Source organism: Mauremys reevesii, linkage group 3 (assembly GCF_016161935.1).
Source record: "Mauremys reevesii isolate NIE-2019 linkage group 3, ASM1616193v1, whole genome shotgun sequence".
In the NCBI taxonomy this organism is placed as follows: Eukaryota; Metazoa; Chordata; order Testudines; family Geoemydidae; genus Mauremys; species Mauremys reevesii.
The window spans coordinates 51,420,138-51,444,319 of record NC_052625.1 but is presented as its reverse complement, the minus strand read 5'-3'; the positions used below and the strand labels follow the sequence as shown (position 1 = coordinate 51,444,319).

General features: G+C 45.4%; 1 protein-coding gene across 1 annotated transcript; it reads right to left on the bottom strand.

Moving 5' to 3' along the window:
• Positions 1-1,789: 1,789 nt before the first annotated feature.
• On the bottom strand, positions 1,790-7,575 carry C3H1orf115 (chromosome 3 C1orf115 homolog). Its single transcript, XM_039531720.1, has 2 exons — positions 7,223-7,575; positions 1,790-2,594 (listed from the first exon to the last, which is right to left on the bottom strand). The coding sequence occupies exons 1-2, from the start codon at positions 7,478-7,480 to the stop codon at positions 2,475-2,477; spliced, it is 378 nt and encodes a 125-aa protein (XP_039387654.1). The 5' UTR covers positions 7,481-7,575; the 3' UTR covers positions 1,790-2,474.
• Positions 7,576-24,182: the final 16,607 nt, after the last annotated feature.

Below are 24,182 nucleotides of genomic sequence, written 5' to 3'. Positions count from 1 at the left end.
GAGGAAAAGCAGCCTTGACATGAATCACTGACAAGTTAATGGCAACGATATCAGCTGTTTATTGTCTCTCTCTCTCGATTTGTTGTTTGATTGTTGGGTTTTGGTCTGTTTTAGAGGCATCATTTAGCATGAGTTTCTCTTGCCAATAAGCCTCAACCTTCCCCTCCCCTCCCCCAAGCCCACCACTAAAAACTCGATCTCTAGCCCCACTTTGAAAATTCACTGATAGAATCATAGAATATCAGGGTTGGAGGGGACCTCAGGAGGACATCTAGTCCAACCCCCTGCTCAGAGCAGGACCAATCCCCAACTAAATCAACAAGCCTATTCCATAGAAGCTGCACCAGGCAAAGGGAGGCCATAGTTCAGTAGACAAGAGAACACAGTTACCATCAGGCAGAGCAATTTACAAGCTAAAGTTCATATTTACCTTTGTGGAAAGTCCCTGGTGATAACAGGCTAGAGTCTATGAGTTACCCATTAGCAAGCAGCTATTATATTATGGCATAAGAACTGCTGGCTGGGTATGGAATCAAAACCTGAGCCATATATCCCTCTTGCTATTTCCTCCCCCACCCAAAGAATCAGTCATTTCTCAGAAGGAAGCAAACGCAGAGCTGTAAAACAAAAACAAAACAAAACAAAACAAAAAAAGGGAGTGAGATTAAGCCAAACACATTTGGTGGCTTGTGTGAAGTGAGGATTGTGGGTCTGAGTGCAGCTCTGAGTGGACAAGAGTTCACATTGCAAAAAACACCATCACAACAGAAACCCACTTGCAGCCTTGTTGGAAGTTTGAGCTGACACATCAAGGACAATATAGTCCTTCACCACTTACCTATCATCTCTCATCCGCAGTGATGGTTTCTCCAGGGCAGGGCGGAGGCCTGTTAATAAGCAATGTGGGGAAGCTTGCACTGCAGCTGCCTATGCCGTACTTGTTTTGTGAATAAAAAACTTCCTTTCATTTGTGCACTTAACAATAACATTCACAAAAGCAAAGGGAGCATTTTTATTTTTATTTACAGTTCTTCATTTTTCTGATCACCATTCAGAGAAACACAATCTGGCTTCTTAAGCGAGGGAATTCCAGTTCATTCATAATAAGGCAAAGAGAACACGCCAACAAGATTTAGTTAAAAGAATAGCAGAAAAGCACAACTTAGAACTCCAAATATTGCTAAGGAAAATGCTTGATCTCATATCAATAACGTTTCAGATATGTTTCCCTCAAAGTGTGATGCTAGGAGATCTCCATCCAAATTTCTTAGCCCAGCCAGCTGAAAGTTTCATTTTGATATGGCATCGCTACAGCTTTCACACAATGAAAGGAATACAGAGTTAGTAGAATTCTATGGGCCTCAGATGTGCCCAGGAGTGTTTTTTCCAAAGTCTTGAGATATTTGGTATTTTTCTTAAAGCCCCAGCTCCCAGAGTCAAGTGATTACACAAAATTCTCAGCTTTCATTTTTTTAAAAAGTAATTTTCTAGCCCTCACAATTGCAGAGAAAAGCTTGGCAACATGATTAGAGGGAACCCTAAAGGCTCAAAAATCAGAAAGCAAATTACATTATATATATAGAAGCAGCAAAGAATCCTGTGGCACCTTATAGACTAACAGACGTTTTGCAGCATGAGCTTTATTCACCCATGAAAGCTCATGCTGCAAAACGTCTGTTAGTCTATAAGGTACCACAGGATTCTTTGCTGCTTCTACAGAACCAGACTAACACGGCTACCCCTCTGATACTTGATTATATATATATATATATATATTCTTAAAATCTTGTGATTTTTAAGCAAATCTCATGATTTTTCAGGGCCCAAGGCATGATTTCTCAATGTCTGGAATTGGCAATACTGAGGTAGTAAAGCCTACCATGTCTCAGGCCTGGTATCTGAACATATTGATTGTAGCTGTCACTAACAAAGCATTAAAATACACAGGCAAATCAAAGGCTGGGAGGCTACCTTTTCCTGATACCTTTACTATCTCTATTTCCTTACATTAGTTTGACTTTTCCTCCTCATAACCAGCATCAAATCCCCACTACTTCTCGCGCCTTATTCCCCTTCCTGTTTTTCCACTCATACCTCTCTCCCTCTTCTACTTGCTTTCCCTTTCCCTTTGCTCCTTTTCACACATAGCCTCCGGCTTGAGTAAATTAATTCATTTAGAATTACAAACTTTGGCTCAATTACTCTATGATTATTTCCTTGGGCTTGTACATTCTTTCACTGGATCTGATTTTAATAGCTGAAAAGCACTTGAGATGTTTGCATGAAAGGCACTGGAGAAATGCGATTGTTCCAGAATTAAATACTCTGTCACGTCAGCATCTTCATTTGTTGTTGTTGAAAAGAATTTTCAGATGCAGGTCACAGCAGCAGATCTAATGCTAGGAAAGTACAAATCACCGTACTCCTCTATGAAAGCTCATTTTTTCTTCCTTTATGAGACAGGCAGAGCCACTTTAGCGGACTAAGGAGGCTACTGATGCTGCTACTCCAAAGGGTGCTGCATATGCAGTTGCTAATCCTTGCAGGCCAATCACCAAGTAGCGACATCCTTTCTGGAGAGCTTTGCCAACATTCTATTTTTAGGGAAGAAGGGGGCGGGAGAGAGAGAGAGAGAACAGAAAATAACATCAAATTAAACAGTTTGGGGAGCTCAAATAAAGAGCAGCCATTTTATATGTCCTTCCACAACCTCAAAATATGAACAGACCCACCATCTTCTTAGGGCTTGTCCACAGGGAAAAGTTTTACCTGTCAGACCAGCATAATTCAACTGTTATACCAGTATAAATTGCCATGTGGACACTCTTACTTTGCAGCAAGAATGGATTTTTTTGTGTATTTTTAAACACCCTCCAAAGTAACGTAAGCTAAACTGAAAAAAGGCATCATTCGTGAAACAGGGTTATATCAGTGTAACTATATAGGTTTAAGCTCATGCCTTAGCTTATACCAGTAGAGCTTTCACAGGCAGACAAGCCTTACTTGTGTTATAAAGACTATTCGATTGCTTGCATTTAAGGAGGACATTAGCTGGTTAAAATTGGGGTGAAACGTTTAATGGAAATGTACACAAACATTTCAACTCTTTTTGTCAACATTTCAAATTTTGACCATCTCTGTTTCAATCTATATCTATAAAAAACGCACACATTTTTTACAGCATTGCCGGAAACCCAAGATATATTATTCAAATTGAAAATATGAATCTAATTTTCCTTTCAGTATTGATACTATTGACTTACATTTGGCATTTCTCATGATTGGACAGTTAAACAGTCTGGGCCAGCGCTTTCTTATTTATAGTTAGCTTCTAGTCAAATTTACTTTCAGGCCCTCAGGGACTAGCACAAGACTGCAATGTGCATTGCACATGCTGCAGGTGAACGTTTATCTGTTTAAAACAATATTGGTGGAATCCAACCCATTTCTATTATTGAAGTAGCTTTCTCTAAAATTGAATTACAGCACCTGAAAGACCAGATGAGATCAGACAATGTCCCTTCATGGGCCAAACTCTGCAGTCCTCACTCCCACGAAACCCTATACAAGTTTTAATAGCGTTAGGGTGGCCAGATTGAGAGGCAGCACAGACCAGTGGGTAGGGCAGCAGATTGGAAGGCAGGAGGCCTGGGTTCTTTTCCCAGCCCAGCCATGGATCTGCTGTTACTCCTCCTCTGTTTCCTTCCTGTCTTTTGTGTGCCTCATCTACATTTAAGAGTTTGCCGGTTTAACTATATGGGTACCATTAAACAAGCCAAACCTTTCCCCTGTAATTGCAGTTATTGGTCTAAAAGTGCTTATGCCCATTCCCAGAACTGCCATAAGATACACTGGGATAAAAACTTTTATACCACTACTACTACTGTGTCTATACTAGGGCTTTTACTGACATAGCTGTGTCTGCCACAAAAGCAAAAAAAAGAACCCCTAACCAATATAATTATGCTGGTAAACTTTTATGTGTAGACTAAGGCCTAGTCTATACTAGAGAATTAGGTCAGTGTAACTACATCACTCAGGGGTATGAAACATCAACACCTGGTCCCCTGAGTGACGCAGTTAAACGAGCTTATCCCCCGGACAGACAGCACTAGGTCAATAGGAGAACCTAGCTACGGTCTCTAGAGGACCGATATGAGAACCCCTCCCATCAGCATAGGTAGAGTCCTCACTGAAGAGCTATAGTGGTGCAGCCGCGCCACAGTCGCATTTTAAGTGCAGATGAGCCCTAAGCCCTAGACCAGGGATGGGCAACTGGCCGCCACTTCCACATCATTTATTTGGCTCGCTCATAGGTGGCCGGTGAAAAGGAGGAGGCTGAGCTGGGGTATGGCCATGGCTGACCCAGTTAGCACCCCCGAGACCCAAATCTGAGCACCAGGCACAAATTAAATGGACAACACTGAGTTACCAAAATTATTCAAGAGGAATGTTACTTTCAGAATAGGAGTGATTTTTGACCTAAATGATGATAGTTACCAAAGTAAAAAATTGTTACTTTTCCCCCTTAAAATGTGTGTGCAATTTTCAGGGACACCTTGACTCTAAACTGATCATTTTATAGATATATGGAATCTTATTATACTTTTTTTTGTTGCTGCTGGAAAAGAAAAAAATCCACCCCCTAATACTTGTAGTTAATTAGAATGATGTCAAAATAAGAACGCTAGAGAAATGCAGCACAAAGAAATGTAAAGTATCCCTCACATGGATTAGCTTAGTGTCATTTCCAGACTGAAATGACAGATTTTCTATCCTTTGATCTAAGTGAGAGTCAGTTCCATTCCTTCTCTAATGGGACTGGTTTCTTCTGAACAACAAAGAAAGTCAGCAGGCTGCTTCCTCAGATTTAACTAACAAATTGTCTTTCAAGCAGACATTTCTCTTTCCTATGAATGGCAGCAGTGTATTTCTAGTAAGTCTCAAAATATCTGTGTGAGAGATATTCAGGGATGTTTTTAAGTTAGTTTTAAGTGTGATTTTACATACCTAGGAAAGCTGTTGGACAATTACTATTAGTTACTATAGTGATCTGAGAACTCACCACTTTAGCACAAGTTTACTTTTCAGTGCAAAGGCAGGATTGCAGCCGTAGGATATTAAGTGTATCTTTTTAGCAGTCTGTGATTCACCTCCCAAGGACAATGGAGGTTAGTGCCTTTAAGACTTATACTTACAACTTTCTGATGTTACAATAAGAAGTTTGAGGAAATAATTGTCAGTTATTTCCCTTACCCTCTCCCTGAAATCCCTGCAGGGTTGTTCACTGCATGGTATTGTGGTCAAGGCACAGGACTAGGTGTCAGGGCACCGGGAGTCTACTCTCAACTCTGCCACTTATTTCTGGAATAACCTTGAGCATGTCACTTAATTTCTCCATCTGTAAGATGGGGTAACAACTCACAGGAGTTCAATGAGGTGCAATGTTCCAGAAATTCTTGGCAACCCTCTAAAAAAGGGTCTCCTACTGCTGCACTTCTAAGTGACTTCTAGTGCTCGCTGTAGTCTAATTTCCCCCTCTTGCTCATCTATCTATGGCTTCCATCAGCACTATGTCCGAACCCTTCACATACATCAATCAAGCCTTACAGCACCTTTGCCAGTAGGGAAGTATTGCCCTAATTTACAGATGGGGAAATGAGACAGAGACAGACAGTGTGACTTTCCCAAGGCCACACAGGAAGTCTGTGCTACAGCAAGGAAGCAAAGGCAGATCTCCCCATCATCCTTCACCACAGGACCATTCCTCCTCCAGTTTTATTTCCGGAAACCAGCAGTGACCTCCCTGGCAGGGCAGTTATACTTGCGTTTGCATTTAGGGTTTGTCTGGTGTATTCATTCCTTTTTTTAGCACCATCTCTCAGCTTGCATTCCCCTTTCTTTGGATTTTTTAATACAGTTTTTGTGACATTTCAATTTACTAGCACATGATGCCAGTGATTGACTATTTAAAAGCATCTTACAAGTTAATTTTCCTTTGTCCCTCTGATTAACAGAGGAGTCTGAGTGAGAGAAGAGGAGCCTGGCTCTTCACCATTAAAGGAGGGGGCAACAGAGGAAGACTGTGAGCTTTAAAGTCTGCACCTCCAGTGTCAGGCTACAAGCTGGGACTTGTCACATCTAGCGACACTGGAGCATGACAGATCCTGCAGCACATTCTTTCTTTGAAGCAGCATCGCACAGCAGAGAGGGCGCAGAGAAGAAAGTTGAAGGGATAGAAGAATGCTGTAGTCTCCCACCTCCTCGCTCCTCTAACACATAGAGGAGGAAGCTGTCCTGCCACACTAATAGGACTCAACACAAGCACCACTGCCACAAGCAGAGCAGAAAAATCAGGGCCATGTCTTACTGCACACATTAAAAACGGGATCTAGAAGGGAGGAAAGTGGGATGGGGAGACAATGTTTAGGTTCTAGTCCAGGCTCTGCTACGATTCTCTGTGTGACCTTGTGTGAATGGCAACCTGCAGGTGCCTCGGTTTACCTGTTAGTGAAATGGGCACTGACACACCCCACAAGAATGCGGCGAGGTTGCGTTCAGTAATGTTTGCAGAACCTCTCACGGAAAGGCGCGGGAGGAATGCAAAGGATCCACAGTGCTTAAGGTTTCCAGTGCAGTTTCTGGAGCATAACTGAAAGTCAAGTCCTGAAACGGATCTTAGGTGGGGAAACACCCCCATTAGCCCAGGCCGAGCCACCAGCAGAGCCCTGTGCTAAGAGGAGCCTGGAGGAAAGGCAGACGATGCATTTAAAACAGAGTTAAATCCGCGGAGCGTCCGCTACACTAAACACACCGACAGCGGCAGAGCGCGGGGTGCAGGGTCCGGGCTGGTCAGTGTCAGACGCGGGGATCATTCCAGGGGCCTCTGGAGCGAGCTCGAAACGCCTTCCTGGCTCGCCCTCCGCCTGGCCAGGCAGCAGAGCCTGAGCCCGCGGTGCTCAGCACCAGGGCCATGGGGCGCCCCTGCCTTGCTCTGGGCGCGCGGATCGCTGGCCGGCGGCTCGCCCCAGCGGAGGGGGTGGGGCGGTTTCCCCGCCGGGCTGAGTGCAGCCTCCGGCCAGCTCCGAGCACACGGACTGGGGGGCCAGCGAGCAGCCGCAGGGGCAGGCCCGGGACTCCCAGGCGAAGCAGCGTGGGGCCGGGGAGCCGCCCCGGGCGCGGGGTTTGTTAGCGAGCCCGGCTGAGCCCGATCCGGGCTTACCTTGCTGTACTTCCTCAGCTTCCTCTTGCACTTGCTGCGGCCTCCCGAGCCCTCCTGGCGCAGCGGCTCGTACTTGTCCGGGAGGAGGGCGAAGCGCACTTTCTTGGCGCGGCAGGGCTCCTCTGCCCGGCTCCCGGGGGCTCCCAGGCTCTCCTCCTCCTGCGGCTGCCTCTCCAGGATGGCGATCTGGTCCTCGCCGGGCCCCGAGGGGGAGAACTTGGCTTTCACCCTCCCACCCAGCCTGGCCCCCACGGTCATGGTGCCGACACTCGCGCCCGGGGTGGGACGGCTGGCTCAGAGTCAGGCTAGCTGCACCTCTGAGCCCTTCCTGCTTCCCAGGCACAGGACGGGACTTCCCAGTGGCCTGGCAAGGGAGAGCAACAGGTGGAGCTAAAGCGAAACACGTTTACATCCCAGACTGGATTAGAACCTCCCCTGCCCACAGTCCGGCAGAGATAAGGCAAGTCACGGCAGCCTCGGTGCCATCCTCCTGCAGGGCGCTTGGGCTTTGATCCCTGCCCCTCCCCGGCCCACTAGAAATTAGAGCCAACGGGGTTTTGGTGAGTGTTTGACATAATCCCTTACTGAACCTGTAGAAAGCTTCCCCGGTTACCCCCAGCTTTCTAAACCCATCGGAAGTGCTAGGGCCCTTGGCAGGGGGCACGCTTCCGCCCCTTAGGATTGAAGGAGACACTAGCATCCATGCTCACATCTGGCTTTTCTAGAAACATCAGCCCTGCCCTCCAAACGCTGGTCAAGGCTGGTCTAAAGTTTTCCATAGTGTTCTGCAAGCCACCAGACTCAACTGGGCTTTGCTTCCAGCCCAGTGCAGAGAACACAAGCTCTAGCAGCTCTGATAGGCAAGGTGGCCTGCAGTTATTAGGAACCAATATGCAGTATTAAGGACCGATGAAGCCTGAAGGCCTCTACCCTGTGGTGAGAGTAACAGAGCACAGATCAAAGGCTGCTCCTGATGTCACAATTAGGAATGAATTGATTCGTGGAGGCCTACAGCCCTGTAATTCCCCAGAGCTGCCTGCCTTAAAACTATCACTTTGAACATCAGCCAAAGTGTTGATGTTCTTATCCCCTCTTCCTCTTCATTTATCAGAAAACTCCTGTGACTGCAGCCCTCTCTCCCAAGGAACCACTGGGGCGGGGGGCTAAAAAGGATTTGAAACCTTTAACTTGATAACATAGATGACAAGGACGCAGGATCTAGACAAGTATAGCAGAATGGCAGCTCTTCCAATGAAAATCTCACTCATTCTTACTAGGGCAGTTGTAGGTAATTGACCCTTGGCTTTCTGACTGAAATTCATTAATAAGCTTATCGTGGTTGGCTTTGATGTAGCTACTAGAGAAATGTACCCAAGGCCTTAAGCCTTGCTGCATACATCACTGTCCACGTACAGATTCTGGACTGTGTTCTCAGTAGCCAAGATATTAAAAATTACACACACTTCCCGGCAATAGCTGTCAGAAAAATCTAATCCTACTGTGCACTCTCCCCCTCCCAAGAATCTAAGCCTCAGCTTCATTAAACGTGAGGAAAGCTTAAGCCAGGCCACAAAACTTCAAGGTAAGAAATTTCCAAAATAAAGGCAAAATCTAGGGCCCCATTGCTAATGGCATATTAGGGAAATTCACATTAACCTTTAGTTGATACTGCCCCACTTAGAGCAGACAAGTGGCAGGCTGGAGCTCAGAGTGCTCTTCTCAGCTGTGTAAGGGAAGGATTGCCTGACATTAGGGAAAATGAGGAACAGAGATCAATCAAATAGGGGACTTGCGGGAGACCCTTGTTTAACAGGGGTTAGATAAAAGTGCACACATTTCAGCCATGTCTACACTACCAATGTGTGTCAACAAAAGTGATGTCAACACCCAAAATCGACATAATGAAAATTGCAATTTCGTGTTCACACTTACTCCCTCTGTCAGCAGATCGCGTCCACAGTGAGGGCACCATCATCGACAGTGTGAGCAATGCACTGTGGGTACCTAGGTGTTGTGGGATGACGGAGTGGATCGTAGCACATCTTGGGACAGTGTTAAATGTCCCGTGATGCATTGCTTTCTGTCCCAGCATGCCATGGGCTTCTGGCTTTCTTTCACGGTATTTTTTCCAACAGCCTCTCTTTGCTGTGCACCCCCTGGCATCTTTGTGAGAAGAGATGGATCCTGTACTCTTCTCCTATGCTCTGTTAGCTGTCGTGAAGACATCGTGGATGGCAGTGCAGTTAATCGTGTAGTTCCTAACTGAAGATAGCACGCAGGCACCCGACCTTCTGCGTGACATGGACAGGAGCAACTTTAGATTGTTTTGGGCATTCACAGAGCAGGTGCATAGGGTAGACCATTGCTTTTGGGCTTGTGAAACAAGCACTGAATGGTGGGATCATATCATCATGCAGGTGTGGGATGACGAGCAGTAGCTACAGAACTTTCAGATACGGAAAGCCACCTTCCTGGAACTCTGCGCGAAGCTCGCCCCAGACTGCGGCACCAGGACACCAGAATGAGAGCTGCCCTATCAGTAGAGAAGCATGTGGCAATTGCTGTGTGGAAGCTGACAACTCCAGACTACTACTGGTCAGTCATGAATCAATTTGGAGTGGGGAAGTCGACCATTGGGGCTGCATTAATGCAAGTGTGCAGGGCAATAAATTGCATCCTGCTACAAAGGACCGTGACTCTGGGAAATATGTGTGAAATAGTGGATAGCTTTGCAGAAATGGGTTTCCCTAACTGTGTAGGGGTGATAGATGGCGCACACATTCCAATTTTGGCATTAGACCACCTTGTGACGGAGTACATCAATAGGAAGGTGTACTTCTCCAGGGTGTTGCAGGTGCTTGTGGATCACCGTGGGCATTTCACTGACATCAACGCAGGGGGGTCTGGGAAGGTGCATGACGCACATGTCTTCAGGAACACTGGCCTGTACAGAAAGCTGCAAGCGGGGACTTTCTTTCCTAACCAGAAGATGACAGTGGTGGGTGTTAAAATGCCCATAGTAATCCTGGAGGACCCTGCTGTGGCTCATGGAACCTTACACGGGACACCTGGACAGTAGTATGGAGCAGTTCAACAACAGGCTCAGTAGGTGCTGGATGACAGTTGAATGTGCCTTTGGCAGATTAAAGGTGTACTGGTGATGCCTTTATGGCAAGTTGGACCTCACTGAGAATAATATTCCCATGGTCATAGCCATGTGCTGTATGTTGCGTAATCTCTGTGAAGCTAAGGGTGAAAGGTTTGCTCAGGGGAAGAGTGCTGAGGCAAACCGCTTGGCTAGGGCTGTCAGAGGAGCCCAGAGGGGGGGCTATTCGAATCAGGGAGGCTTTGAGGCAGCACTTTGACAATGAGCACCAGTAACGTATCTCTCTGTCTGAGTTGCTTCAATGTTATATTGCATGTAGTTTTCCTAGGAGGCAATGGTGACATTTGGGGCCTTATATTTCAGTAATAAAGTGATTAAAATGCCTGTGCATATATTGGCAGTGCCTTCAATCCAACCTTGTAGGAAAAAAAATAAAAATGATTTACCATTATAAAAGTTTGCTTTTATTGCACAAGAAACAGCACACACACAAATACATATTCTTGGTGGGAAAGAAGGAACCAGGGAAGGGAAGGCTTTCACAGCTGTGTGTAAGTCCAGCTATCATTGTGAAAGTTGTCTGAGGGGGTGGAGTGAAGGGGAAACCAAGAAGTCCCAGAAGGTAGAAAGGAATGTGTGGGCAGAGTTGGGGGAGGGGGGCATGGAAAAGAGAGTTTTGAATGTGCTGCAGTGGAGGTCAAGCACTGATCTGCTCAGTCTGCAGCATTATTAAGGACTTCAGCATCTGCATTTGCTCCTCCATTACTTCAAGCATCTGCTCAGTAGCATCTTTAACACATGCATGATTCTCTTTTCTGTCCTGCCGCTTGGCTTCCCAGCACTCCTTTCATTCCCTTTTTTTTGCATTGGAGCACTGCAGGACCTCCCGGAACGTGTCTTCTTTGCTGCATCTTGGGCACTTTATCTGCTGGAGACACTTGGCTGGGGTGCATGGGATGTTCCTGGAGGCCACATCTGGCGAAGCACAGCGGACAACGCACAGAAGCAGGATTATTAAATTCACACACAGCATTGAAACATTTCTGTTACACAACCTTTTGCAGCATTGCCATCACTTTCTCACTGATCCTAGCTAGGCAGGGGGGACGCTCCACATGGGGAAAAGAGCACACACTCTTTGCAAGGGTCATGGTGCAGCATTCTAGGGAACAAATTCTAAAATTCTCCCACACTTTTCCACAGGTGGGAGTAATTCTAGCAGACATCTCACTGCTAAGGGTAAGCAGGGAAACAAGGGTGCATCTACTCCATGATTGTGGCTTCCACCCTGCTCCCTATGCTGCTCGCCTATATGCTGCTTTGGTCCCTGCACAATTGATTGCTGAATGGCGCGGGAATGTTTCCTACAACATGGGAAGGAACAAAGCTGCTCTGCCACGGAACCTTCGGCAGAGGATTGACGAGTACCTCCAGGAAACTTTCCTGGAGATCTCTCTGGAGGATTCCTGGGAGATCTCAGCGTGCATCAACACCCTGTTCCGCCATACTGATTAGCTACACAGGGAAATGTCCAGCTCACGGAAACACAGCCAACCTCCTGCATTGCTATGTCCTGCACCCACCTCTGCACTACACAAGCCACAGCCACTTTCCAGAAGTCTCATCTCCTGCTTCTTGCTTGCTGGAGAGTAGCTGCTGAGACTGGCTAGACACCTCTAGAGTGGACAGTTCCTGGCTGCCTGCCCCACGGGCGACCCTGCAGGGAGCTGCACATCCTCATCTAACTCCACCTCTTCATCAATGCCTTGGTCTTCTGGGTTAGGTCCTCTTTCCGTTGCCTCTGTGCCCCTCTGAAGTATCCATGAGGCTCTTGGCGATGAAGGTGGGGTTGCCACCGAGGATAGCATCTAGCTCCTTATGGAACCAGTAGGTCTTAGGTGAAGCACCTGAGCGACAGTTTGTCTCCCTTGTCTCATGGTACGCCTGCCTCAGCTCCTTTATCTTTGCTCTGCACTGGAGCGTGTCCTGATCGTAGCCCTTTTCACACAAGCCTAGAGAAATCTGCCTGTAGGTATCCCAATTTCTGCAGCTTAAGCGCAGTTGGGACTCCTCCTTTCCCCATATACTGAGCAGATCCAACAACTCTGCAGTGGTCCAAGCAGGAAAGCGTTTGCTGTAATAACCCACCATGGTCACCTGGGAAGATGCAATGAGACGTCTCCACACCGAGCAAACAGGAAATAGAATTTCAAAAATTCCCGGGGCTTTTAAGGATGAGGGGTGGATGGTTGTTTATCTGTCTGAAGGGCAGTGGAGTTCAAACTGCTGACCAGAGTGGTCAGGATGTACATTGTGGGACACCTTCTGGAGGCCAATTAAAGTGATGAAATGAAGCGTGGTGTCTACACTTGCACTTTGACAACAAAAATGTAGAGGGAAAAGATGTAAATCTCTTGTGAGGGTGGATGCATTTTGTCACCAAAATCGGGTATTCTCCCTGACAAAAGTTGCCTCACAGTATGATTGGGCTGTCAAACGGCAGTTTTGGTGACAAAACTTGGTAGTGTAGACAAGGCCTTCCTTTTTACTACAGTATGAGGGGACATATACCTACACACAAAGGTTAATCTGTTTTTCTCCAATGGTTTATAAACTGGCTCTGTAGAATCATATTGTAAAGAAAGGTGATGAACAAGATGCAACCCTACTGTAATCATTTTTCAAACTAACAGTCAGACTATGATGTGAAGGCAGTAGGCAGTTTCACGGGTTAAGATATTCACAGCAGTTTAGGATCTTAAACTTCTTCCATTAAAATGAATAGATGATGCGTCTAAATCCTTTGGCCGCTTTGAAAAGTCTCAGCCATAGCCTCTAATCTTACAATTGTCTAGTCTACTGAAAACAAATGATTGCTTCCCACATAGGAACTGCGATATGTATGCACAGTGACAGTTCTTTAGGAGTCCAATTGCCTCATGGTCAAAGGAACTGAGCCAGTGTTGAGAGGAATCTCTTGCCAAAGTCACGCCACTGCCCTCATGCTGGATGATGGTGCCTCCATTGCTGAAAGAAGCATTGTCACGATCAAGGGAAAACAAAAATTGCTACCAAAACCTCATTGAAAACTAATTTTCCTGTATTCATAATTTTTGCTGGTTACCAAGATAGAAATGAGGAAAAGAATGAGGCTAATGATCGACCACCACTTCCTCTCAGTAACAACTCAGCACTTCTGAAACTCAAAATCACTCCTGAGAATTATTTGACTGTCAAGTGACCTCCAGCAGCTCATCTAGTCTGTTTCCATTCCTCCAGGATGGCAGGATCAATTTCATTAGCACTGACACAACTCTGCTCAGCACAGCCTCAAACATCCAAAGAGGATGTAGAGCCCCTTGTTCCATGTCCATCTCTTTTTATATACAGTTTTTACCAATATTTCAGTTAAAATGGTCTCTGCTGCTGCTTGCTCTGACCTCACAATAGTAATAATGTGCATTTAAGCCTCAGTTCAGCAAAACACTGAAAACACTTATTAGCTTAAGCACATTCTTCAGTGATTTGATGAATCATGGCTTTATATAGCATCTTCCCCCTAAAACTTCAAGGCACTTTGCACACCCAGATAAATTAAAGCCCACTCTACACACTGAAGAGCAACGTTGGCCAGGGGTGTGAAAAAACACACATCTCAGACAGACGTAGCTATGCTGATATAACTCCCCAGCACAGACACGTCAATGTCAACAGACAAGGTTCTTCCCTCAACAGAGCTAACTTCGTTTGGGGAGAGGACATTCCTACACCAACAGAAAAGCCCCTTCTATCAGGATAGGCTGTGTATAGATATACCGAAAGTCTTGCAACATCTGTGTGGGTACGTCCAGACTACCTGCCGTATCGGCGGGTAGCGATCGATTTATCGAGGATCGATATATCGCATCTCATCTAGACGCGATATATCGATCCCCAAACGTGCTCCCTTTCAACTCCAGCACTCCACCGGAGCAAGCGGCGGTAGTGGAGTCGGCGGGGGAGCCGCGGACGTCGATCCCGCTCCATGAGGACGGGAGGTAAGTCGGAATAAGATACTTCGACTTCAGCTACAGTATTCCTGTAGCTGAAGTTGCGTATCTTACATCGGCCCCACCCCCTAGTGTAGACCAGGCCGGTAAGTAGTAAGCTAGGCCTGTCCTCCATGCAGCATTCCTTTTTTATGTTTGTACATAAGAATTTTCTCTCAGTTGTCTTTTCCTCTTTTCCCGCACAAACATCTGCACGCAAACACTACCTGCTTTTTATAAAGATCCTGCCAATGTGTCAGAGTGGCAGGAAATGGGGTCTTTGCTGGGGTGAGTGCTGGGGCTTGGAGCTCATTCCCCCCCCCCCCTTAGTGGTCTCAGCCTTTCCTTCTCAACTTGTAAAAGAGACTTTTGTGCACTATGGGCCTGATCCAAAGCCTATTCCAGTCTGTGGAATGACTCCTGTTAACTCCAACAGATTGTGGATCAGGTCCCAAAGCAGTTATTGACCACTGTTAAATTTAATGCTACTTAATCAGTAAACGAGCATCTCTCTACTCAAGCAATTTGCTTAGCAAAGCCTCATTAAAGGAAACTGCCATTTATTATACTTTTTGGTTATTTCAGCTGCTTGTCAGAAATTGTCACCATTTACAAAGCAAAGTTATTAAACTCAAGTATAGTCAGTCCTCAAAGAATGCAGACTACCATGTTGCTGGTTTGCTGACCTGGTGATCCTTCCAACTTCAATGGGATTACTCGTGTGAGTGAAATCGCTAGCACTCTCTTTTGTAACAAGTATGTTTGTTAGAGCTGGCCAACATTTTTTTTCTAATGTTGCTGGAATTTCAAATTTTGAAATTTGATTTTTTAAAAAAAAATCATGAAAATCTTCCACTTGAGCAACTTGTTGAAATTTTTAATTTTTTTTTCAAATGTCATGTTTTGAAATAGGAGAGGGGAAAGAAAAGCAAACTCACTTTTTTCCTTTGGTTCATACTGGTTCCCCTCCAGTTTCAGTATTTGAATGTGTGAAGGAGATATTTTATTATGAACCAAAGTTTATATTCTTTGAAATGTACACCTTTACGTGGAGCGAGCTGAGAGGAAAATGTACTGCTCTAGCTGCTACTGAAGTACAAGCAGAGCATTGTAACCTAAAAACTAACAGGATTAAATTTACAGGTGAACAAAGATCTAAAGGGTAAGAAGAGCAGGTCCTGGGAGGCAAGGCTTGTGTTTTGAGCACATTTTTTGCATTGAGATTAGGGTTGCCAGGTGTCCAGTTTTCGACCAGAACGCCCGGTTGAAAAGGGACCCTGGCGGCTCCGGTCAGCACCACTGACTGGGCCATTAAAAGTCCAATTGGCAGCACAGGCAGGCTCCCTACCTGGTTCCACATGACTCCCAGGAAGCTTCCAGCATCTCCCTCTGGCTTCTGGGTGGAGGGAGGGCCACGGGGGCTCTGCATGCTGCCCCCGCCCTCAGTGCCAGCTCAGCAGCTCCCATTAGCCAGTAACTGCAGCCAATGGGAGCTGAGGGGGTAGGCACAGGCAACACGCAGAGCCACGTGGTCGTACCTCTGCCTAGGAACCAGAGAGAGATGTCACTGCTTGCCAGGAGCTGCCTGAGGTAAGTGCTTGCACTCCGAACTGCCTCCCATACCCAACCTCTTGTCTCAGCCTGGAGCCTTCTGCACCCCAAACCCCTCATCTTGGGCCCCCCACCCCAGAGCCCGCACCCCAGCCAGAGCCCTTACCCCCTCCTGCACCCCAACCCCTGCCCAGATCCCCCTCCCACACCCTGAACCCCTCATTTCTGGCCCCAGCCCAGAGCCCATACCCCCTCTTACACCCCAACCCCTGCCTCAGCCTGGAGCCCCTCTCCTGTACCCCAAACCCCTCATCTCCAGCCCCACCCCAAAGCCCGCACACCCAGCTGGAGCCCTCACACATCCCAACCCCCTGCCCGGAGCCCTCTGCTGCACCCCAAAGCCCCCATCCCTTGTCCCACCCCAGAGCCTGCACCCGCAGGTGGAGCCCTCACCCCCTCTCACACCACAACCCCCTGCCCCAGCCCAGTGAAAATGAGTGAGTGAGCAAGGGTGGGGGAGAGCGAGTGATGGAGGGAGGGGGAATGGAGTAAGCAGGGGGCATGGCCTTGGAGAAGGTGTGGGGCAGGGGATGAGGCAAGGGTATTCAGTTTTCTGCAAATAGAAAGGTGGTAACCTTAATTGAGATACCCGCTGCCATTACACTGCTAGCAGTATTAAGTGGTTGGCTTAATACAGGCTTAATACAGGGTTCAGTGGGCATGAGAAATACAAAAGAGTGGGCAAGAAATGTAGGTCCTTAAACTCGCTCCCTTAACATGCCATGCAAGTTACAAGGTACAGAAATGAAGGTTATTTACTTGTAACTGGAGTTCAAGAGAGAACTCTGTATATTCCCATTTATCGTATTGCGCCTCCTGGTGGTGCCTAGTGGTAGAACCTTCTCCAAGCAGTGCCCATTCAAGAGTTCATGGGTCCCTTGCTACTCCTCCTTCCCCTCAATATATAAGGGAGCACTGAGCCCTCCATCATCTCGGTTCCTTCCACAGATAACCCAGAGACACCATAATAGGACTATGAGAAAGAGGGGGAGGTGCGGGGGTGGGGGATGCAGGGAGTGGAGGGAAGTGTGAATGTGCAGAGTCATCATGAAGATCTCTGTTTATTAATAACTAACCTTCATTTCTCCTTTCAGTGTCTCTGCATATTCTCATTTGTGGGTAGTTTGACAAGCAGTGCGGAAAAATCCCAGAGGTGAGAAGAGAGTCCTAATTAAATAAGGAATGAAGCACTGCTCTGCCAAATTTGGCATCCGCTCTAGAAGCTAGATCCAGAGCATAACATTTAGTGAATGTATCCAGGTAGAACTCTTGCAAATTTCATGGTCTAAGGATCAGGTCTAAGAACCATGTTATCTTTATGAACGAGGAGTGGATATAGTTTCCTTGAATTTTTCCAAAGTTTTGTCAGCCTTATTGCTGATCAGACCATCCCCTTTGAAGGGGAGATCTTCCACCTTCACTTGTGTCCTCAGCCAAAGAAGTGTAACAAAGCTAAGCATGCCTTTTCAAGGTAACTGTGGAAACCCATGCTCTGGTGAAAGAGTCTGAAGCATCGAATGATGCTCCGCTTTGCCACATTCTGCACTTCTATCAAAATATAATTAGCCAACTTCTTTTATTATCTGCAAATCTTGGACAAAGAAAGCCATCCTTTCCCGCAGGTGGAATTGGTTATGGGCCATCACCAGCTAATTAGCTACTCTAATTCCCAGAAAAGAGAACAAGAAAACTTTCCCCCCACCCCCCAGTTTGTATATATTTTTCTCCCTTGTCTATCAGGAGTGCAGGTAGCTTGGCTAAGCCTGTTATTGGCAGGAGCCACCACTGGGGAATTTGGTACACAATGTATATGAAAGTTAGAAAACCCTTCATGGGGGAATCAGACAGTTTGCTTTCTTGGAAATCGGTCCGCTCCTGCTTCTGGACAGCCTAAGAGTCAGAGAGTGACATCTTATTCATGGGGGTAGCCCCAAGAATGTCAAATACTGGGTAGGAGGTTTCCTCCACAGCCTTCAAAGGTAAATTTAATGGGGCCCCGGCTACCATGCAACCTACAAGCTCATGGAATTGCAAAGCATCCTCAAAGGGGAGGAAGCAGAGGCTACACCCACATGCTTATCAGGTGACATCAATATTAATTTGTTCCCTCTCAAAAAAAAAAGGAACTATTGCCTCATGTTTTCTTCAGAAAGCATATCAGGTACAACTGTCTGAGCTGCTGACAGATCCAGAGGAGCCACTAGATCCTTATTGGATGAAACATCCCTTCTCCATCTATAAAGGAGGATGATCCAGAAATTCTTGTGGTGGAAACTCTGTCTGGTAGCTGGGATCTGGAAACAGGAGGAGGAAGAGGAGTAGAAGTACAAGGAGGCATAACTTGGTATGAATAAGGCTCTTGGTTTATCCTCTTAAAGAAGGAGTTGAGCTCATATCTGCTATGGATCACTGTAGAGATTTCACCCTACGGTTCTGTTGCTGAGAAATAAAAAGTGAGAAACATCTGCCTGAGTTCTTACTGGAGTCTCGGGAAGAGGGTGCAGAGGTGGATCTGGAGAAAGACTAAATCTCCTCTGCTTGCCTCTTTTCAGGAGACAGAAGTAGATAGCAGAACCCAACAAGACTGTCTCTTCCTCATCATCAAGTTTCTCTCAGTCAGATCAGGGGAACACTCAGATGCAGGAAGCTGGGCTTTAGCCACTACTGTTAACAAGCTCTTTGGATCTGAGGATGGTCCCAAAACAAGAACAGTACGGAGCCAATGCCATAGGCCTGTGGAGTATCTGATTAGGAGAAACACTCAGCTCTATGACACTGGACTTTGAAATGGAATCTGGAAGAGATTTAGGTTTCAAAGTTGGAATCGTAGAGGCCATGTCAGAACTGGATAGATCCAATAAGTCCAATGTGTGGGATCTAGCACTGCTAACAGTGATAGTCTTCTCATTCTGCTTCTCATTAGGAATGGATACACTCAGAACTGACATGGCTTTAGGCTCCTTAGCAGACAGACAGACAGCCCTTTTCTTTCAATGGTGCCTTCAAAGCCTCCACAGCTTTAGCTGAAGGATTGGAAGCCGGTACCAACAAAGATCCCAATGACTTGGAACCCTTAGACAACTTAGCCTTGCTGACGGAAGCCACTGGAGCCAAAACAAATTAATCTTCAGATCCAATGACCCTCTGGAACCAGACAGCTTAGCAACAAGAGATTCTATGAACAGAAGCACCTGTACTCTTCTGCCTATCCTTGTGCGCTCTATTTTCCAGACTATCACGCCTGGAACACCCAGGAGGAGAGTGACACGTAAAGCACCTAACATGTTCATCTGACATTAAGACGACAGCTGGGCATGAAGCACATCTCTTAAAGCCATTCTTCTTTTGTGGTCCCACCATCACACACGGATTCTCACAAATTATATTAAACTATCTATACTAAACTAAACAAACTGCTTATACTAAAATGTGTATGAAGGACAACAACCACAAAGTAACAAGGCACTACCACTGGAAAAATCCCAGATCTGAGAGACCGGAGCTGTTCACTTCCATCTGGTGCAGCAGTTGGAAGGAAATGAAGCGGTAGAGGGCACAGCACCCCCTTATAGAGCCTAACCTTTGGAATCTTTGGAAACACTGAGGGAAGACATAGAAGGGAGCTTACGTGCGCTCTAATGGACACTGCTTAGAGAAGAGCCTATCAGCATGCACCACCAGGCAGCACAATACCCATAAGTGGGAATATGCAGAGCCCCTTGAAGAAGAAACTGTATACGTTGATATCAATGCAAAAGTTACTTTCCAAGACCTATGACAATAGTGACAAAGAACATAGCACCATTAGGTCAGAGGCAAAGCAAAGCACTTAATTTTTTTTGCAGTATGCAGTTGTACCTTGTAGACCGTGCCCTATAGTACATTGATCAGCCAGAGTTATAAAGCTACTCTGAGGCTAATCGACAAATGCAGCCACGACAGTACTCTGAAGTCAGAGTAGAACAAAAAATAATAATAAACACCTACTGAAGCACTCAGTCTCCTTCCTGAGCTGAGTGAGTCATCAGAAGAGGTTCAAAGCACACAGAAATCAAGCAAACACAGAATGCAGTAGAGCTTTTGTGAAGGAAAGTAGAATCCACCCTGATCAGCCTAGTTGAAAAGATGACAGACCCCGAGCAATTTAAAAAAGGGAGGGGGGGATCTCTCCCCTGAAAGTTAATAATTTGACAGTACCTGCACGTAGCATCTTACAAACCCAGTGCACTTTAAAATTTAAGATCGTATACAGATAGTCAATTGACATAATGCAGCTAGTTCTGGGCTGGGGAGCAGCAGCCATTTACACCTATGCTACACAATAGAGTTTAGTAAGGATATCAAATTCAGCGAACGCTGCAATGAAATTGGGCAATTATATTGTTTACTAAAGCTGCAATTTTGTCTAGAACAAGTTCTAACACCTCAACCCATCTGAAAAGTGTCCTGGGATCTTTATTGACCATAAGCAATCAGGATATCACTTTTAGCGTCTGTCCTCTGAAAACAGCAATGCCATCAGTACAGCATCTACCAGCGTCATGCTGGGGCATTAGCTCAGTATTGATTCAGAGAGTAGAGTGCCACTGACTATACTGCCAATACCACTTCCTATAGCACCCTTAAGAACTGGTCCACACTAGAATTTTTTTGCCAGTATTATAGCTGGGGCTTGTCTTTGCAACCTTAAATAATGTTCTTTAAACAGCTGTGTGTGTGTGTGTGTGTGTGTGTGTGTGTGCGCGCGCAATATCATTTAGGGGAGTGATTACTTTTACCACATTTTTATACTGGCAAAACCCCAACTGTAACTGCAGTTATACTGACACTGAAATGTGTTTGCCAGTATATTTAGGTCATAGAACTGGTATAAAAGTCTGTGGCAGAGGTGGGAACAGACCCAGGTCTCCTGATTTTCATTCCACTGGCTTAAGTACAGGAGCATCCTTCTTAACTCATCTTGGTCCGTCCTTGCTTAGCTTGTGGGATCTGACAGGAGAACAGAAAAAAGTGGTAGGGCTGCAGACACTCTCAGATTAACAAAGGGAATGGTATTAATGCTGGTCTGAGCAAGAGTTTGTCTAGTTGACAGCAATTCATCTCAGACTTCATTTCTACCATACTATTGTTTTCTTCCTTGCTCCCGCTTCAGTTCCACACTGATTTAGCACATGTGAGAGCTGGACGGCTTCTGTAGGTATCTTGATGATCTTTTCTCAGGTGAAACAGGGCAATAAAAATTACTTCTATGAAATATATGCACCAGACAGGGTACAATGGAACTAAGTTCATTGTTAAGTCTTTTTTAAAAATATAGGAAGATCACTAGCCAGCTGGAAAGTAAATATCTGAGTATTTGTCTGAAATGACTTAATTGGTGTCACCTTCAGTGCCTAGCACGAAGCATCAGATCCCATTATCATACGCCTTCAGAAGAGACAATGAAAGCTTTGTGTGCAGAAGTCACAACCTATCATAATGAGAAGCAGCCCAAAAGTTTCACATTGCAGCTACCAGAAAACAGGACACAGAACTAGCAAAATTGTCCTTCCCCCCACTCCCAATGCAAGCTATCTGGGTATTGAGAAGGAGCTGGTTTACCAGGGTCCGTAAAAATGTTTAATGCATGTATAAGAGGTGGAGATTGAGATGCGTAGGGGAATGAATGAATGTATATAATCAAGGTGATCAGACTTTATGATCATAATGGTCCCTTCCGGTCTGAGAAAAGGAAGTCTAACGAGGAGATCTGGATTTTATTCCCAACTCTGCCAACCTGTTACTCTCAATCTCCAGCAAGTGACTTACTATCCCCATTTGACAGATAGCAAAAATGAGTATAGCAGAGGTGAGTTTTACTCCCTATTGTAAAGAGCTTTGAGATGTATAGGTAAAATGCACTAAGTATTACTCACCGCTTATCCAACTTAAAAAGGGCAATCACAGCATATACTCACTTTGGGAGCTAATATTAATCTAAGGAAACCCTGCTTGTTCCCAGTGTCTGTGCTCCAGTATCATCAATACCCACACCGCTCTGGTATTAGTCAATTATTGCAAACACAGTGTAAGTAACTTTCTATTAAAAACCCACACATTTTTTTGACAAAGCAATAAACTGAAATATTTTCTACCTATAAATTTCTCTTCTGCTGTAGGAGTCATGGGGGAAAAAATCAAATAAAAACATTCAATCTACTTCTAACTTCTGAAATGAGTGAAACAATTCTAAATAGTGTTCACATTCACTGAACCACATTCACGCTGGAACTTATTCCAATCACGGTCATTTACTAACTGATAGAGGTAAAAAGCAATTAAATCAAAGTTAGTATTTCCCAAAGCATGGGATTCACAGAACTAGCTGGGGTGGGAGTGTGGATGGACCACCACTGTTCCAGAGTCTCAGTTTTTATTAAAAACAAGAAAAGACCATATTATGAAGATCCACGCTATCAGAGTGACAGCTTGTAGCTTACTGCCTCTCCAGTGCCACCTCATGGACAGAGGTTGCACTACAGCACCCTGCCTCTCATCATCAAGTCTCTTCAGGGGCCCTGTAAGAATCACAGCTCACAAATTACTTCAAAACAATCCCCAGAAGAGATCCCATTTATTGAGCCTTCTGGTGCATGCTGGTCCTCCAGGTCCCAAACCGAGTTCAGTTGCCCTCTCCCAGTAGTCAAACACGAAGTCTTTCAAAACAAAAGACAAACTAATGGAGTCTTCTTCCCAGTTTCAGGTGGGCACAACCTCCTCCTCCCTGCGGGTCTGCTCTCAGTGTCTCCCTTGCTTCCTGGGCAGGGTGTCTCCAGGCCTCACTGACTAGCGAGCTTTCTCCTGCTTGTAATTTCGGTTACTTTCTCTCAAAGGAATGGGTTACCTAGGGAGGTGGTGGAATCTCCATCCTTCGAGGTTTTTAAGGACTGACTTGACAAAGCCCTGGCTGGGATGATTTAGTTGCAGTTGGTCCTGCTTTGAGCAGGGGGTTACACTAGATGACCTCCTGAGGTCTCTTCCAACCCTAATCTTCTATGATTCTTCTATGAACCCCCATCTCCTGCAGCTTCCTGCTGCCTTTTAACCTAGGATCACTTGATTCCCCTCAGGTGCAGCTCATTATGTAATCAGGGCTGTCTTAGCTCCAGGCTCTCCAGCCCAAGGGCAAACTCCTCTTACATTCCTGATCAAGATCATCCATCCCACTAACCAACCTCAGAGCTCCCTTTGAGATGATCTGTTAAGAGGAAAAAAGTATGTTGCCACTTTGCAAGAACAATTAAAATAATTGTTAGGTAACACTATTATGAAACTTGAAAACTAATGTTTTATTTCTGTTTTGAATAACACAAAACTTGTGTGCAAACATTTTCCAACGCCTAATATTGAATATATATCATTCCTTAAAATAAGAACGTAAGGATGTTGTAGAACACAATTTAAATTCTAAAACATGGTTAGGCCTCTAACAGATGGAGGTACAGGGGGCACCAGTGATTTCATTTTCTCCAAGCGGGGAGATTCATCTTCCAGACTTTTGGGAAACACTACTCTAAACCATGAGTTACTGTTTCTCCATTCGTTAGACCGAGGGGAAGCTCAAATAAGTGCCTCATCATTTTTGTGATGAACAATCGTTTCTCTAGGTCAGTATGTGTGGGTCTAAAGCTCCTTTTCAGACAGGATAACCTGCCTTGATAAACAAGAGTCCACTATGGGAAAATGTTTCTTTACATATTACTGTCATCTAAGTGTTGTAAAGTGACGCCATTCTCACTTGTTCTTGGGCATATTTTCATTCGGAGAAGAAAAAAAATCAAAATTGAGAAAAATTTTCATTGTCCTGGATGCTTTCAATCAGACTCTGTGAAGAAGGGTTAACTGGGTTTGGAAATGACAGCATATGTTCTTACAGTGGAGGTATGCTGGTTCTGAGTTTGACTTTATGCACCTAGAAATGCAGTCAATGGAATCACCATCAAGAATGTAAGGCGATCTGAAGACAGACATCTTTGTCACTTCCTGAAGCTGTAGAACTTGATACAGCATTTATCCCTGCATGTCAGATTTTCTCCATGTTTAAGAAAGTCAAGCACAAATGAACGTACTGATATTATGGTACATGATACCTTCAATGATGAGCTGCCAAAATCATAACAACCGGTTCCCTCCTCACCCCAGGAGGGATCATGCCCCCCCTTTTTTTTTTTTAAAT

What these genes read in the sequence shown, in the direction of transcription:
- C3H1orf115 (XM_039531720.1), bottom strand. Translation starts at nt 7,480, where the DNA reads ATGACCGTGGGGGCCAGGCTGGGTGGGAGGGTGAAAGCCAAGTTCTCC. An exon ending in AGCTGAGGAAGTACAGCAAG is followed by an intron (nt 2,595 to 7,222) that starts GTAAGCCCGGAT and finishes CCCTAAAAATAG; the next exon opens with AATGTTGGCAAAGCTCTCCA.